The sequence below is a fragment of the Cuculus canorus genome, chromosome 2 (assembly GCF_017976375.1).
Source record: "Cuculus canorus isolate bCucCan1 chromosome 2, bCucCan1.pri, whole genome shotgun sequence".
Classification (NCBI taxonomy): domain Eukaryota; kingdom Metazoa; phylum Chordata; class Aves; order Cuculiformes; family Cuculidae; genus Cuculus; species Cuculus canorus.
Genome location: NC_071402.1, coordinates 114,846,669 through 114,865,279, shown reverse-complemented (window position 1 = coordinate 114,865,279; position 18,611 = coordinate 114,846,669). Strand labels below are relative to the sequence as shown.

Sequence of the window (18,611 nt, the reverse complement as noted above, 5' to 3'; positions counted from 1 at the left end):
GGGTTGGAAGGGACCTTAAAGATCATCTAGTTCCAACCCCCCTGCCATGGCCAGGGACATCCCACTAAATCAGGCTGCCCAAGGCCCCGTCCCACCTGGCCTTGAACACCCCCAGGGATGGGGCATCCACAACTTCCCTTGGCTATCTGTTCCAGTGTCTCACCACTCTCATGGTGAAGAAATTCTTCCTAATGTCTAGTCTAAACCTGCCTCTCTCCAGTTTATACACTTTCCCCCTCATCCTATAACTACAAGCCTCTATGAATAGCCCTTCTCCAGCTTTCCTGTAGCACCTTCAGGTACTGGAAGGTTGCTATAAGATCTTCTCTGAGCCTTCTGTTCTCCAGGCTGAACAAGCCCAACTCTCTCAGCCTGTCCTCGTAGGGGAGGAGCTCCAGCCCTCTGATCATGCTCGCATCCCTCCTGTGGACCTATTACAACAGCTCCATATCCTTCTTACGTTGAGGATTCCAGAACTGGACACAATACTCCAGATGGGGTCTCACGAGAGAGGAATAGAGGGGCAGAATCACCTCCCTCCACCTGCTGGCCACTCTTCTTTTGATGGAGCCCAGGATACAGTTGGCCTTCTGGGCTGTGAGCACACATTGCCAGCTCGTGTGGAGCTTCTCGTCAATCAGCACTCCCATGTCCTTCTCTTTGGGGCTGCTCTCAATCACATCATCCCCCCTTCTGTACTGAAATCAGGGGTTGCCCCGACCTAGATGCAGGACCTTACATATGCCCTTGTTGAACCTCCTGAGGTTCTCAGAGGCCCACTTCTCCGGTCTGTCCATGTCCCTCTGGATGACATCCTGTCATTCCAGTGTAGCAACTACACCACTCAGCTTGCTTGACTCTATGTTTTAGTTAAGCATATCTCTAATTGGAGCATGTTCTTTTGTCTGTATTGCACTGCAATAGAAAAATTATCTGTAAAGAGAGAAGACTGCATTCTCCACCATTTTTTCATAGGAGGTTCAGTCGTATTGTAATAAAGTAATTACAACCCCTGGTAATTTGGTAGTAATGGATCTGCACCCATATATCCTGTAAGCATGGTTGAGTAAAATCTCATGAGTGAGCTAGTCTCAAAGCAGACTGAAAATGGCTCAGGATCTTAAGAGAAATCATTTAATTCTCCAGCATCCTTTACAAAGCTCTTCAGTCTATCGCTTTCTTTCCAACATTAGACCTCTAATCCTCTAGGTCTGGTAAGCTGGGAGTTCTGAATGCAGAGGGTGACGTGCATCACTTCAAGAAATCCTTCTTCTCAATGATTGAAAACACCAATTTCCATTCTGTGATCTGTCAAGTGTGTCAGCAGAAGTCTGTTTTCCCTGGTCTAGTTATATATCCTGAAATTAAAAAGCCAAAACTGGCTAGTTCTCCATCAAAACTTCTTGACTAGAGTTCATTTTTCTATAGACTGCACGTCATCCTGCTGTTTCTTCCAAGATTTCACAGCTTTTGGTCATAGTCAAATTCAACCTGTGAGCAATTATGCAAATTGACCTTGAAAAATTATTTTCTTAGCACAGGGGAGCCAGGTGTTTGAAAAGATGTTTGAATTCTTTGACAGCTCTAAGTTGTAAGTACAAAGGGCAAATCTGTTGGTAACTACCATGATAAACAAATAAATATTTATCTGAAGAGGAGGCTGAAGTGTTTTTAATTTGTGTCTACCCTTCTAGCATAAATCTTAGCTGGTGATCAGAAAGTGATCACTTAGACCTTGAACTGAGACGGATGGAAGCTATTGCATTGCAAGCTGATACCTGGAAAACAGAAATTAAAAACTGCTGGGAAGAAGCAGCATGGTATAACGAATTATATATTACAACCTGGATTCAAGGCAGCTAGAGACAGCTTCTGGGAAATTATCTGAAACTGTTAGTCCTTGCTAATCATGTGATATTTTGAATTTATTAATTAAGAACCTGCCTTTTATTTATATTTCAAAGAAGCGTGATATTGGTGATGTGCTCTACATTTATTTGCCTTTTCTGTGGCTTTCTATGACAGGAATACAGGGTGTGGTGGAGGCTTATCAGAGCTGCCTTCCCAAGCTGCAGCTCTATGGGCCCACAAACATTGCTCCCATCATCCAGAAGGTGGCAAAATCAGCATCTGAGGAGACCAACACCAAGGAGGCCTCGGTAAGGGCATAGTGCTGTTTGACTTTTTTCTTGTTTTGTGATGGATCCCTTGCAGGCCATCAGAACAGGCTTTGTGTTTTATGTGAGTTATGCCTTCACGGTTTTCACTAGCTGCCGTCACAGGAGGCAGCCAACAATTGTAACAACTTTAAACTCTTCCCCCCTGCTTTTAGAGTTATTTTACTGTAATACACCCAGTTCTTCATTGTGTAAACATAAATAGCACCACTAATTTAGGGGCCAGGCCCTAAAAGTGTTGACATACAAGGAGATGAGTTCAAATTATTCCCTACAGAGACTACCCAATTTCAACTATCTTGCAGAGGCTGTACTAAAACTCTTCCGTTCAACTAGGGGATTTTTATAACCCTTCCTTTGAAAACTATAGTGATAGAGTTTTCAATTTGCTGTTACTGACATGGAGTATTATGTGCCTTTTAGAAATCAGGAGACAAGTCTGTTCACCTATATCTGATACAAACCCCATGACAGATTCTTGGGCTGAAAGGCTTAAGCATAGATAGCGTTTTAAATGTACATTTTTTTAATGGCTTATTTTTCTCCTGCCTTCCAGACAGAATGGGAGAAAAGGAGAAAGAGAGAATTGGAGAAAGTATGGTAGCGAGTAGGTCTGAAACATCAACAAAAGCAGTGCTATGGGAATCAAGGATGTAAGAAAGAACTTCTATACTGCAGCAAGGAAAATGCCTATGTATAGGAGCAGAACAGAGCTGTACATTGTCATGTATCTCATCACCAAGCCTCAAGCCTTCTCTAAGCTTTCTTCATGTGCTCAGCCTTTTTTTAAGACCTACTAAGGCAGGAATTTCCTAACATTTCTGTACATTGGCCTGGGCTAGTGATTATGACTCCATTGTTATTTCCAGGATCTTGATACGATTTGGGGTCCCAGTCCTATTATGGGGAATTGCTATGTTTGAGTCTCCATACCCACTTAATCCTGAGGTTTAGGATGTGTTTCTAGTGCTGCTTCTGAACTAGTATGTCATAACGAAGAAGTTGCTTCATTCTGTTAAACTTAAGCTTTCCCCCTTTCTGTTTGAAAAATGAATTATTTTATAGCATAAGTCTTCAAGGTAAAGTTTTCTCTCTGCATGTTTTGCTTTCTTCATGGCAGGAGGTGATGAACAGAACTCTATATGAGTTTATATATCTGTGTATACATAAACTTTAATGAAGATTTGTGTGTTGGCATTACTCGTGTAGAGTGACCAAATTCTATGAGTTGTTCTTTTTTTTCTATTAATGCATGTTTGTTAAATGGCTCCAGCTGCCTAATAATTCATAAAGGATCCACATGAGAGTCACTCTTCTCCATTACTGAGTGAAGATGTCATAGCTCATGATCCCAGTTCACTGGGCTTTGGAGTTTTGAGAAAGAAATGACAAGCATTCAAAATTGCTTGGTCTCTTTTAGAGAATGAAAAAAATCTCTCCTCAGGGTCTGGGATCTGTATGAACTGTTTGAAAATAAACATATTCCTCCCTGCTCATCCCTTGCTCTCCTCAGAGACCTCATTACTCTGCAGAATGCAGCAGGCCTGCCATGGTGTGGTGCTGGTCTCACAGGCACCGGTGGGTCACCCTCCAGTTTGCAGATGGCTGCACCCATCCCACTTGCCCGTTAGCAAAGCTGCTCTGCAAAGTGCTGTCATAACCTCCCTGACAGCTCTGCTACACGCTTGTAACGCTTCAATACCCATTCCTTCCTGCCTTCTACTGGTTCCCAAAGGGGAAAAAATGTAATCGGAAACTGTCAGCAGAAGTTACTGTGCAGCAGATGGAAAACAGGGCTACTGAGGATCTCAGGACTATTGCAGCTTGCCAGCCAAAGTCCTGGCTCTCCCAGCCCTAGCAGCTAGAAACCCCTTTTTCTACACTGTGTATCCTTCAGGTCCCTTCAGCTTCTGAACTAGAGCTGAACTCCAGAAAAAGAGAAATTAGTAGCAGAGGAGGTTTGGATGGGAAATGTGCTTAACTTTTGAGTCACTATTATTTTGGTTTAACCAGCAAGCAGCTAAAACAACGATGCAGCCATTCGCTCACTCCCCCACAGTGGGATGGGAGAGAGAATTGGAAAAAGAAAGGTAAAATTCATGGGTTGAGATAAAAACAGTTTAATAGGACAGAAAAGTAAGAAAATTATATTGATAACCGAATATACAAAACAAGCGCTGATCACAATCGCTCACCACCTGCTGACCAGTGCCCAGCTAGTTCCCGTGCTACGGGTCCCCCTGCCATCTTCCCCCAAGTTTATATACTGAGAATGATATCATATAGTATGGAATATCACTCTGGCCAGTTTGGGTCAGCTGTCCTGGAGGTGTCCCCTCACCGCTTCTTGTGCAACTCCTGCCTTCTCATTGGCCTGCCAGTATGAGAAGCTGAAAGATCCTTGACGGCTTAGCAACAACTAAAACATCAGTGTATTATCAATATTATTCTGTTCCTAAATCCAGAACACACCTCTGTACCAGTTACTAGGAAGAAAATTAACTCTATCCTAGATGAAACCAGGATAATTATAAAGAATGATAGAATCATAGAATAGTTTGTTTGGAAGGGACCTTAAAGATCATCTAGTTCCAACCTCCCTGCCATGGGCAGGGACATCCCACTAGATCAGAGTGCCCACTAGATCAGGGTGCCACTACAAAGGCTCTTTTCCATAGTATTTTAAACAGTCCATGAGTGACAGTTACCAGAAACACTTACAGGAAAACTGGAAAAAGGCAAGCAGCTTTGGAAGATCAGCTAATGATATAGTTTTTCACTTCTTGTCCAACTACTTCAGCAATATTTCATCTTGCTAATTCTGACGGATGGCGTCATCACAGACATGGCTGACACCAGAGAGGCCATTGTCCATGCCTCTCACCTTCCTATGTCAGTCATCATCGTCGGGGTGGGCAACGCCGATTTTAGTGACATGCAGATGCTGGATGGTGATGACGGGATCCTGAGGTCTCCCAAGGGCGAGCCTGTGCTTCGAGACATCGTCCAGTTTGTGCCATTTAGGAACTTCAAACATGTAAGCTGATTTTTCCATCCTTTCTACAAAAGGGTGAAAGTATACAACATATACTGAATTTTTCCTAGGACTGGGCCTAACTTTGGGTGTGCGTGAAGTCTTTAATAAGTCTATGTCATTATTGTGTCAGAAATGCAGAAAAATTGCATATAGAATGAGATAGGGGGGCGGGGAGGGAGAGATGGGGCAATATCCATGTGCTTCTTTTGGTGCCGGTCCTTACCTCCACGTTCTCGCTGATTTTGGTTTGTTTGCCTTCCTTGATTTGTTTTTCCTGGTGTCTCTTTTCCATTCTCTTTGCATCTGTTATATTAGGAACAGATTCTACTGTACTACTGTACTCTTTCCATCCCTTAATTTCCACAGGCAGCTGAAGTGGCTGTGAATTTGTACCTGCAGTGTTCCCCCAGGAGGCTGCGTCTTCTTGAGATTAAGGTCTCTAGGTTCTCAAAGAACGAACTACTCACTCAAAGCATCCTGGTTGCCTCCAAACCCTTTCCCCAGATTCTGCAAAAGAACAAAGTGGTGTTCCTAAGAGCTTCCCTGTGTGCTCAGACAGCTGTTCCTCTCTTAGCTCAGCGTGGTTTAGGAGATAATCTGTAGGAGAGGAAGGGATAGATCCAGCATTAAATTGCCAGATCTGAAATAATCCCTTGGCCAAGTGCCTCGGTCACGTGCCCTAGCTTGCAGCAGGGACCTTTTCAGCAGCTGAGGAGAGACAGTGTTCACCCACAGAAAGTGCTTTCCCACGCAGCCATATTTTTCAGGGCCCTTTTCCTCCATATGGTGGTGTGAAATGGCCATGGCATTCCTCTGCAATATTGATCATATCTCTTTCTCTCTTTTTCTATCTTTCTCTCCCTTCCCCTCACTTCTTCTGTTATATTTAAGTGGTTCTCCAGACTGTTCTTTTGCTCCCCAGTGTCTAGGAAAGATATCCTCAGTATTTGATTTGAAAATTTCTTTACCCCACAGCGTAACTGACTCATTCTCTTCATAAGATTGCCCTTTCCAATTTGTTCTCATATATTAGTGATCCTTAGATCTGCATTCGTTCCACAGAGTTTTCAAGTCTAGGTTGGCTTTGGTCTGCATATGGGTTTGCAGTGCTTTCATTTCTTCAGTTTTCTAGGCTTTTTGTTACCACAGAAGGCTTTTTACTTTTTGGTATTTTTTGGTACTTCCAAAATACCTTCATTTGATTTTCTCTTCTCAGGAGTTGATCTTTTTTTCTCTCTTCAAAATAAAATTCTGCTATATTTGTTTTAGATCTAGCTGCACTTCTTACTTTCGCAAACTGTACTGAGGAGTAAGAGAAGCAGACTTGTTCCTCTTTTCCCTCTACCATTAGGTAAAGAATGGATCCTCATAGGAGGTAAAACTCACCTTGTGCTTTGTGACACCATGCTAAATGGCTGTATATTTGCCACTGAATTGTAAATACATACATTTCTATGTTGACAGTGCCACTCAGTCACCTATCTGCTGAAACAAAGTATGAGCACAGCCTGCTCGTAGCCCATGGTTCTCCTTCATCAGATAATCACAAGTGTGTAGTGCCACACTGTAGTCTATTGTATAAGTGTCAAGGGGCAAGTTATTTATGGGCTGGTGCTAGACCTGCTTTCCATTAGTTCAAAGCATGTTTCTGCAAGGAACTGGCAAAGCCAGCTGCTTTTGTTATTTTTAGTTTCATTTTCTGATTTTATAACAAAGTTGAAATCATCCTTGATTGAATAGATTAACGCTGACAGTTGCAGTTCTGGGCACTGAATATATTGTGCCTTTTGTGTTAACTTATGAATGAGTCTATGTGTGATTTTAATTGCTAGTATGGGTCAAATGCCAAGCATATATTATTTTTAGTTGCTTAACTTCCCCAGTACTGGGAGATGACTGCAACCTTAATAATTTGTTAAATAGTGATAGTTTTCTCCCTCTTTCCCTCAGTAGCCGAGATGATATAGATATAGATATAGATATAGATATAGATATAGATATAGATATCTAGATAGATAATATATTTGCAATATCAGAAAACTCAATACATCTTATGCAACTTGATATTTAGTCTGTTTATTGTGATTTTTCAGCATTTCACCAAATGTCAGTGTAATGGATGAGTGCCCATAACAACAGCCACTATTGCCTGAATTTCTATATTGCCATATCTCAAGTAATCGCTCTCTCTGAGCAAAGTGACATTCACAGCTATCTTGCTTACTTATCTTCAGCATAAACCAAAGACTATATCTTTTGCATCAGCTAATGAAATAATTTTTCATGTGAGAAATGAGTGTGATGTTTTGATTCAAACTTATTTTTCCCCACAGAGTAATGCAGATTTAATGTATTTGGGAGATTTTTGTCAGATCAGTTCTGATCGAACACAACAACTTCCATAAATCAGCAAATTATATTTGACAGCTTTAAGTAAAAGACGTGTTTGGTAAAAAACACATCCTTTTTGTCAATGTACATTGTATTTTGTTTTGATATTTAGGTTGTTCAACTAGTAAGTAGAAAAAAGTAGAGGGATCTTTTTAGAAGACTACATATCAAGTTGTATATAGGGTTTTCTGATAAATCAAGTATTTATTTATGCTTAGAACTGTATTACCTCTACTACTGACAGAAGGAGGGAAGAAAATGTTATTTGTGACCAATTATTTTTTGTTTTGCTGGAACAGTAAACCAAAATTCATTTGGAGTCAACTCAAACAATATTTTTTTTATTACTGAATTCTCGGGTCAGCCTGGAACTCAAAATCTCATATCTGTCCAAGGAGATCAAAAATAATCTCTCCAAAAGCTGCCCCTATGAGAAAACTGAAAGGAAGGAGAAGGGAGCTGTAAAAATAACCTATAGAGTGAATCCCTTTTATTTTATACGTTTGACTTCAGAAAATGTTCTGATTCTGCATGGCACTCATACAGGGCATTTAACAAATTTTAATTAGTTACAATTATTCACATGCCTAAAACCTTAGACCCACTCAACGTTTTATTGTCTCAAGACCCAATGTAGACAGAAAGCTTTATTGCAGCAGTTTAATCTTCTACATGATATAGAGTATCAGGAGTACTTCAGTAAAGCATCTTATCTTTTTTACTCTCTATTTAAGGAGTATCTTTGAAGCTTTTAAAATAATAACAATAATTGTAGTGATTCTTGGCCAGGCTTGATAAAGTCAAGGTAACCATTACTGTTTAAAAAATGTCCCATTGTATAGTGGCCAATGTGCAGTTCACTACAGGGGAACAAAACAAAGGGAAAATATTTTCCCTGAACCCAAGTGCATTTCTCCTCTCTATAATTATCACCACCCCAGCAATGTGAGTGTCCTTCACCTGAAACTGTAGACAGTGATGCTTACAATCAATGAAATGTAGTTAAGAAAATCTCCTGTCTCAATCCATTCACAGTCATAATTTAAGAGCTGAAATTCTCTCCCTTTAGTATGCATAATCTATTTACTGTGCACAAATCTGATGCTGCAGGTTGATTGTATTCCACTCCGCGTTGTATTTAATCATAAAAGCCAACAACAGTGACTCAATAACACATATATCACAAATAAATGTGGAAAGCACAGCTCTGAACTCCTGCAAGGTGCAATGTTTTGCACTATGCACTGTAATTAAAGATTAAGTGTGGTGAAGCTATAGAACTGAATCAACAGTCATTTGTAATACACCCAAATTATCATCATAGGGGATTATTTTCCTGCTGCTGGCTGATCTGATTGTTGTGTATTAGCCATCAGTTGAGAACTATTCATCTTAAATGCTTATTGCTAGGATGCTCTTCAAACATAGCAGCTAAACAGTGGATAAAGCATTACAGTGGAGCATCAATGTACCGTACGCGTTAAAAAAACAGCATAGGTAGCCTTTACGCAGCACTGCTGAACTGGGGCAGTTACTGGGTCTGAATCTTATACAAATGCTGCTTTGCACCATCTGCTCTAGAAATGACTGTGCTTTGCCAGCACAAAAGTACATAAGGTGCAGGTGGCCTGAAGCACCAGACAAGAAGTCACACCTGTCTGGTTTTGAAATGCTCCCTACTAGAAAGAGCCCCAGGACCAACAAACATCATCAGTGTGATGAAACTCCATAATGCAACAGTTGTCTGTTTTCAGACCAAAGTGCAGAGTCAAGCCAGCTAGCCCAGGGCAACTCTCTGTGGGGCCACATATAGCCTGTGGGCACAAGAATTGTGTTGGTTAAGCCTCAGTGAAAGGCTTTTTACTTCCCATGCACAGTGGGCAAGAGTGCACAGCTCAGTTGACTCCTGAAGTGGCAGTGATTCAGCCATGCATCTGAACCCTGACAGAAATTGTTTTGAAGGGCTGAGACGACATTCAGAAAGAAGAGAAAGAAGCAGTGACAAGAGGGTAATGCAGAGAGATGAGCATTGGCCCAATGTTCAGACATGTAGACTACACGTCATCCAGAGAAGCTGGCGGCAAGTGCTCCTGCCCAGCATTTTTAAAGATAGATCAGAGAGAAGTTTCCTGATTGGTAGGGCTTGTGTGGGCAGCGACGGCCCAGGACTTTTTCCCTACTCTCTGTTTTTGTCCTTTATGTAGGGTTGCATTTTTTATGAGATGACAAAGAGGCAGACTAAGGTATATACAGCTTTGGCACAGGGGGAAGAAGTTTAAAAAAAGATAATTCTCAGTAACAACATAGTAATCAGCCCTTTGCCTGACTCCAAGGGATGTTTTCTGCCGAGTTTAGTGAAAACAGGGTAGTGGTGGAAAACCATACATTTCACTTTGAAGGATTAAAATAAATGGATTTTGTTACTGTGTAACACCTGAGAACAGTTGCTGCACAAAGTATGGTCTCCACTTTGCTGATTTGTTCCACTTTGCTGTTCTTTGTTTTGCAGAAATGTTCCAGGCTTTTTTGCCTGAACAAATATTTTGGTATAAATCTCTCAGTAGGGAAATAGCAGTTCATTTTATTTATTATTAATCACATATGTGACTCAAAATACCAAAATACAAAAATTAGTTTTGTTTCTAGCTTTGCTAGCATTGGTTTTGTATTTGTAGTACTGTTACGTTTGATACTGGAATTTATAATGTCCCAGGGGGCTTTCTGCACTTCTGGATTAGCTTGCCTATGAATAGTTTACCATTTACATCCTATGTGAGCCTGTAAGGATAAGGATCCAATCCCATGAAATAAAGTAGGGCAATAAACCGTCAATGCAAATACTTTGTGACATGATAGTTTTGAAACCTCACCAGGCAGTGAGGAGGGAGGTGTTCATTAGTGTGGGAAAAAGTACTTGGTGTGCAGAAGAAATGTGACCCAGCCACCAGTTGAGGCGTTCTCGTGCATCAGCTGAGCTGCAATGTGAGATCCATGTATGCTCCATCTGGAGACAGACACATTCAATTAAACATCTCAAACTGAAGTTTAAGCATTTGCATTTTTATTTCTTTTTTGTGCTGACTCAAAGGGAATGTGGTCAGGAAAGCTGGCTCCACAGAGGGGTGGCATCAGCTGTACCCAAATGCTTAGAAAAAAGCAAATCCGAAACACAGGGCAGGAGGGTGCTATTGAGCCGCGTGGGAGAACAGGAGCCCATTCTGTCACTGACGGATACAAGGTCTGAGGAAAGTCCCTGCAGCACATGCAGGTAACGGGTGCCCACAAAATATACACAGGCGCCGCTATTTAAAATGGAGCATCGTCTGCGTGTGAGGCAGCAACTGTATGTTGTCAATAGAGTGCATGGTTTTTCCTCACACTGAGGGGTACCCCTCCTCTCTACCTGTGGCAAAAGCCAATGGCCATCTTTATATCGATCTCTACGTTTCAGGGTCATCAGTTCTTCAGTCTCATTGACATCCACCATTTATATGTTGCAGGAAGTGTTTTAAAGCCTCCACAAAGCCTAGGATTGAAGCTTTCTCATGACCACGGTTAAATTCCAATCAAAACAATATATTGAGTTAAAAACTTCCCCAGCCATTAACACACCATGTAAGATACTGCAGAGTACATCTTGAAGATCTGCAGGGTTCCTTTCTTAGTACTGACAAATGAGGTCTTTGCAGCCCTTTCCACTGTGATATGGTGCTTTTGCAGAGTGCAGGGAAGTTCATTTACCCTGAACTTAAAATAGTCTAAACAGACCTGAAAAGCATGCAGAACGCTTTTGATTGTAGTATACTTTCAGGCAGCTACAGCTACAAGCCCAAACTGATTCACAACATGAGTTTCCAGCAATGGCGCCCACTCACTTGGGAGTCTTATTTGCCTTCCATTTCCGTACCACACTTCCTACCTTCATCTCATGGCACCAATGCCTCTAGCAGAGGCACTTCTAGCAGAGAGACAAGTTAACACTTGTGTTTTCTACCATTTCCTGCAGGCATCCCCAGCTGCTCTAGCAAAAAGCGTTTTGGCTGAAGTTCCCAACCAAGTCGTGGACTATTACAATGGCAAAGGGATAAAACCAAAATGTGTGTCAGAGTACGAGTCTTCCAGGACATTAGCTCCATGAACCTGCCTGCACTCTTTTACAAAATTAAAAAAGAAAAATGCTACTGTCTACAACTACTGTACTTAAAAATGAAACAAAAAATAGCACGTTTTGGTGATTTTTAACTAAAATAACCATTTTTTTTGCATGTGTAGCCTAAAGGCTTAAATCTATTACACGGTTGTATTGTTGAAAACTTTTTATGAGAAAAAAACATCCAGAAAAAAAAAAAGTGAACTCTTTACAGCATGTCGCCTTGAAACAAAAAAGTTATCGGTATCTGTTTTTTATACAGGTTTGTTGAAATTTTGCTAAATTTCTTATCTTTACACTGTAAAGCATTTTGAAATATTTATTGAGAGTCGATAGCCAAAATGTCTTTGGTTTAATCTGCTATGAATCTGAGAGATTTTTGAAAATGGCAGATGCATGAACTGTATTTTGCATGTTTAAAATAAAAACAACACAGTTTTGCAGTCGTTGTCTTTATTTCTTTCTCTGACACAAGGATGCCTGCTTTCAACTTCCACATTCCAAAAAAAAAGGGTAATAAATTGTTTCAAGAGATACCTGGCCTGAAGCATGGGCATGTTCTATTGTTAGCAGCTTATAACGTGGGCACCTAAACATGCCTACTCAGTCTATGGCCTGACTAGCAATTTTCCAAAAGCCTGACACATCCAGCTGTTACGAAGGTTCAGATCATAGCTGTAAACAGATCTGGCTTGGAGAGCATGATCCATCAGGATTGCGTATCTTAAAATATGCCTGCTTCATCCAAATGATCTGGCTGGCTTTCAAATGGGTTGAAATAATTATAATCTTTTATATTTGGGAATTCTTATTTTGTTTCAGTTGTATTTTTTAGTATTATACCAAGTATCCAACTTTGCGTGACGCATTTTCAAAAGAAATTTTGCATGGCCTGGTTTGGTGGCAACCAGTGATTTGTAAGTCTGTGCGCACACAGATCACTTATGTGTGATGGAAAAACTGGGTTTGTACCAAAAGAATATTCAAGCCACCTTTTCTTTTTTAAAACAGACAACACGCAAGAACAGAATGGCAGTGGATTGATGCTGCAATTGAAATATTTATGTGTATAAATAAAGAAATTAGATCATTGTTATTCTTGGTGTTTGAATGTTGGTTTCTTCATTTGCTAGACAACAATAGTGAAAGATATAGAAATTAAGGAAAAAAAATGACTAAAATTAGTTTGTTTAGGTTTGTCCAAAGGGTACAGCTTTGGACAAGTTGTGCTCCCACTAAACTGAAAACATTCCCGTTGCTAGTTCCAGAAGAAGCTGTTATGGGCCAGTGCTGAGTATTTTGGAAAATCTCACCTCTGAGCAAGGGGTTTTGGTTTTAGAAAGAAATATTTTTAAATGAGTTTGCAGGCAATGTATAACTCTAGCCCCTTGGTTCACCTTTAGGAGTAAATTCCACGGAATCAGCTTTGATTGATGAATTTGTACCATAAAGTGAAGGCAATGGGATAGCCAAGATGCATGGGGCTGTCTCCCCAGCACATTCAGTTCTGCTCCATCTATATCCTGCAGCACAATCATTCACGCTTGCTAGTAAAGATTCCTTCAGCTGATCAGATATTGAACAGCAGACAGTATTACTTGGTCATAGGTATAAATTGTCTGAAGATGTCCCTACTGATAGATCTCAAATCCACATTTCCATTTAATGACTGCTCATTTGAGAGCTTACCACAGCAGGCTGCACATCTTTCCCTCTATGGATGTATTTCAGCTGGAAGCTACTGTAATTTTCCCTTATATCTCATACACCACTCTGTCAGCGTATCTTAACTGTTATCTGCAACATCTCTAGTTTCTTATTGCTATTTCCTCTCTTTTTTTCCTTTCCTTCCCTATCCTTAGAAGAAGCGTCTTCTAGCTGTTAAAGCACGACTGAAAAGTCAATGACTACATGTTCTTTTCTCCTCCAGTATCTTACTTTGTAATCCTGGGCAAGCTTAACTTTTCTGTACCTCAGATTCTCACTTATAAAATGAAGGTCACTGTGATGCATTCATAAATATCTTAGAATGGTATGAGGTTACTTTAATATTTGAAAAATGATTGGAGATCCTCAGAGGCATGATGGTGCTCTCACCACTTAAGGAGTATTACTTTACACGGGGAATGGATTTAGGGATGTAATGTACAGTTAAGGAGGGGCTAAGCCTTGTCTTTATTATTTGCCAGACTGAAGGAAGGTGAGGAAAAAAAAGCTTTCAGCAAGAAAAATTTGGAATCAGAGAAATTGTTCTTCCAGTATATACAATCTTTGGCTAAACCAATATTTAGCAGTGGTTATGATTACATGGAGTTGGGCAACTACACCTCTTCATTACCAGAGGCGCTACAAGGTGCTTCTATAATGTAGCATCACATAAAATGCAGAGATCAACATGTGGTTGTTCAATGGTTGTATGCTGAGCTATATAAATCATCAGTCATTTTCACGTGTGTAGGTGGTCTCAAGAGAATCACAGTTGCTGCAGATCTTTCTGTTTCCTTCGCACAATCCAGACTATAAATGTTGTCTGCTTAAAAACGAATCATTATCAGTGGTAATATAAATCGGCAGTTCTGAAGCAGGCCTCAAGATATTTGGAAAGACACCTCCACAATACTGAAAAATCAACTGGAAACATCCTTCAATCTATATAGATTCTAGTATGTAAACCAAATACATACTAGTGTGGTGAACTGGTGTAGCCAAACGCACAAAGGACAAAACTATCCCTATGGTAAAAGCTTTCTAATGAGGCTTTGAATGTTATTTTCATTACTCCAAGTTATTCAGTGCAATAAGATAGTACGGGCTTTGTGGAGGGTAATGTAATTAAGTATATGAATATTTTTCTGAAATGGTGGTTTTTCCTCATGTTTTATCTAGTTAGGGTTTTAGCGAGGTCATTCTGCCTTTAGGCAGAGCAGCCATCAATTTTTCATGTAGATTTTTTAATGCAGATTAAAACTTCTACTGGCTTTTGACAGATCATTTTAAATTCTGAAAACCTCTTTAAAATAAATTATGTCTTGTCCTTTTGGGGTAACTGATGATCTAATATATCTTCTCTGCATACTGCAATCCTGCCTTCCTTTTTACTGTCTCTTAAATCCTATTCAAAAACCCAAAAGTCCCAGAATAGTTGAAGATATTCATGATCCTTATTAGCCCAAAATACATTAATATCCATAGTTCTTGAGCCTACTACACTAAAGAAGTAATACACTGCCTACTGCTTTTTAACCTAATGTAAAACCTATCTGTGTAAGTTCTCACCATGATAAACAATATAGTGTTCTATAGCACTTGATAAAAGAGTCTACAGGTATAAATTGAAATGAAATTATAATAATATATCGCTTTGGATCATGTCTTAGCCTCCAAATATCAAAAGTACACAACTGATGATAGATAAAAGGTTTACAGTTTGATCTGCTAGAGTCCTGCTGAGTGTGATGGGGAACAGTGGTTTAAGCCAAGGCTTGCTGCAAATTGCAGAGATGATATTACAAAATGCCCCTGCTCTGAGCTGGTTTGTATGACAGAACCCTGCAGGTCTGCAACACTCAACTACATCCCTTGGGTTTACCCACACACCAAATATTATGATAGAATGATATGTGGCTTAGTGAGCCTCATTACTGTATTGCAGTAAGATCTTTGCTAACAAGTTAACACAACTTCCTCCTTCACCTTGGCTCTCGAGCTCCTCAAACAAGATACTGGGATTCTGGGAAGGATGAGCTGGAGGACTCTTAGGATATGGTTACATTTCTCAGGACAGTTTTTCCCTTTATTTATGGGACGTGCTGTTTGACTTGGAGAAAATACAGAAGTATGTGACTGCAAACTGTTGGAAATTTTCTGGGTCACTGTTTTGGGTGTGAATGCCAAAATTCTGCCTGCTGTTACCCACTCTGAGGTGCCTACAGCCCCTCTTGGATCTGATTAGGTGGCCACAAGCCTCGAATGCAAAACACTCACACATACACCACAGTAGGGAAGAAAATGGAGAGGCAGGATAAAGAAGAGAAGCAATGACGGACTTTGGCTGGCCACACTGAATGGTCATGCATCTTTAAAATGATGTTGAAACCAAAAGGGAATCTTCAGTTCCTACCCATTCACTATCCTACCTACTGCATTCTCAGCTGTGTTGGTGCCCTGCTCAGAAAAAAAAAAAAGGGCGAATTAATTCTGTACACAGATAAAAGCCAGATCTTACTAAAGTCACAAAGGCAGGGGTACCAGTCCTGTGCCAGGATGCCCAGAAATCTTCCTGGTCGACCTGTTTTAACTGCACCAGTAACACCTCTGACTATAACATTAAATATAATATTTGCCCCAAACATAGCCCTCACATCCTTATGTGGCCTTAGCACTTGCGAGGAGCACCTGAAGGTGCTGAACCGTGCAAACTACAGTGATATGGTAAAACAGAGACACTTCTGCCCAATACTCCCCAAGCAGGGGTAGGGAAGGTTTTGAAACCATGCAAGGGTCCTGCAGCTTCTGTGTGCCTAAATGGTGAATCATAAAATCATTGGTTGGAAAAGACCTTTGAGATCATAGAGTCCAACCGTACCTGTCCACTACTAAACCACATCCCTGAGCACCTCATTTACCCGTCTTTTCAATACCTCCAGGGATAGTAACTCAACCACTTCCCTGCAGCCTGTCCCAGTGTCTGATAAATCTTTCGGTGAAGACCTTTTTCCCTGATATCCAGTCTGGACCTCCCCTGGCACAACTTGAGGCCATTTCCTCTCATCCTATCACTTGTTACTTAGCAGAAGAGACCAACATCCACCTCACTACAACCTCCTTTCAGGGAGTTGTAGACAGTGGTAAGGTCTCCCTTCAGCCTCCTTTTCTTTAGTCTAAGCAACCCCAGTTCCCTCACACGGTCCTCATAAGGCTTGTCCTCCAAGCACTTACCTGCAACTTCATCTACCACTGGCCACTTCCCACACGGACACTTATTTGTTGGATTCTACTGGCTTGCAGCCAGCATGGAGGCACAGGAGTGATGACAGCACTAGTGTGATTAGAGGGAAAAGGGTGCCCATGGCTATTTCTGCATGTCCTCTGCCATCACTCCCTGGGTGAGGTCTTCCCCCCCCATATCAGAGAAGCCCCATGGCCACAGGTGATGCAGTCCTGGCAGCCCCGGAGCACAGAGCAGCCCAAAAGGCTGCTATCCAGGGCCCGGTGCCTTTGCCTGGGGTGCAAAGGGAATAAGCTGTTCCCTGGACACATTTGGGAAGCAGCTAGGGACAGCTGTGTGAAAGGAGCCTGGCACACGACCACGGCTGGGGGTCCTGGTGGGTGAGAAGCTGGCCATGAGCTGGCAATGGGTGATTGCAGCCCAGAAAGCCAACTGTATCCTGGGCTGCGTTGAAAGAAGCGCGGCCAGCTGGGCAAGGGAGGTGATTCTGCCCTTCTACTCTGCTTTGGTGAGACCTCACCTGGACTGCTGTGTCCAGCTCTGGAGCCCTCAGCCCAGGAAATAGATGGACCTGTCAGAGTGGGTCCAGAGGATGGGACAAAAATGATCAAAGGCCTGGAACACCACCCGTATGAGGAGAAGCTGAGAGAGTTTGGGTTATTCAGCTTGGAGAAAGGAGGACTGCAGGGAGATTTTATTGTGGCCTTCTAGTACTTGAAGGAGCTTATAAGAAACATGGGGGGAAACTGTAGCAACAGGACAAGGGGTAATGGTTTATTCTAGTTAGACTAGGTATTAGGAAGAAATGTGTTGTGCTGAGGGTGGTGAAACACTGCAAATGAACACATCAACCACCAGAGAGGTGGTTGATGCCCCATCCCTGGAAACATTCAGGTTGGATGGGGCTCTGAGCAACCTGATCCAATGGAAGGTGTCCCTGGTCACTGCAGGGTGAATGGAAACAGATCATAGAATAATAGAATAGATTGGGTTGGAAGGGACCTTAAGGATCATCCAGTTCCAACCCTCCAGTCATGGACAGGCTGCTCAAGGCCCCATCCAACCTGGCCTTGAATATCTCCAGAGATGGGGCATCCACAACTTCCCTGGGCAATCTGTGCCAGTGCCTCACCACTCTCATGGTCAAGAAATTCCTCCTTATGTCTAGTCTAAATACACCCATCTCCAGTTTCTGGCCATCCCCCCTAGCCCTATCCTACAAGCCTTTGTAAACAGTCACTCTCCAGCTTTCTTGTAGCCCCTTCAGGTACTGGAGGGTCGCTATAAGGTCTCCTTGGAGCCTTCTCTTCTCCAGGCTGAACAACCCCAACTGTCTCAGCAGTCCTGGTATGGGAGGAGCTCCAGCCCACTGATCATCCTTGTAGCCCTCCTCTAGACCCATTCCAAATGCTCCATATCCTTCTTACGTTGAGGATTCCAGAACTGGACACAATACTCCAGATGGGGTCTCACAAGAGAGGAACAGAGGGGCAGAATCACCTCCCTCGACCTGCTGGCCACGCTTCTTCTGATGCAGCCCAGGATACGTTTGGCCTTCTGCGCTGTGAGGGCACATTGCCGGCTCATGTGGAGCTTCTCATCAATCAGCACTCTCATGTCCTTCTCTTTGGGGCTGCTCTCAATCACATCATTCCCCATCCTGTCCTGAAATTGGGGATTGCCCTGGCTCAGGTGTAGGACCTTGCACTTGCCCTTGTTGAACCTCCTGAGGTTCTCACAGGCCCACTTCTCCAGTCTGTCCATGTCCTTTGGTGACATCCCATCCTTCCGGTGTGGGTGGCCGCTGCACCACTCAGCTTGGTGTCATCTGCAAACTTACTTAGGGAGCACTCGATCTCACTGTCGATTGATGAAGCTATTAATGAGCACTGGTCCCACTACAGACCC

The 18,611-nt window shown here is 41.9% G+C and overlaps 1 protein-coding gene across 3 annotated transcripts in view; it reads left to right on the top strand.

The window, feature by feature from the left end:
• CPNE4 (copine 4) overlaps positions 1-12,785 on the top strand; it is a 229,275-nt gene extending 216,490 nt beyond the window's left edge. For all 3 annotated transcript variants that reach the window (XM_054058280.1, XM_054058281.1, XM_054058279.1), the window contains exons 14-16: positions 2,026-2,159; positions 4,978-5,214; positions 11,612-12,785. In XM_054058280.1, the coding sequence (XP_053914255.1) occupies positions 2,026-2,159; positions 4,978-5,214; positions 11,612-11,743 (503 nt within the window). In that variant the 3' untranslated portion in view covers positions 11,744-12,785. The remainder of the gene's footprint in view (positions 1-2,025; positions 2,160-4,977; positions 5,215-11,611) is intronic.
• The last annotated feature ends 5,826 nt before the right edge of the window (positions 12,786-18,611 follow it).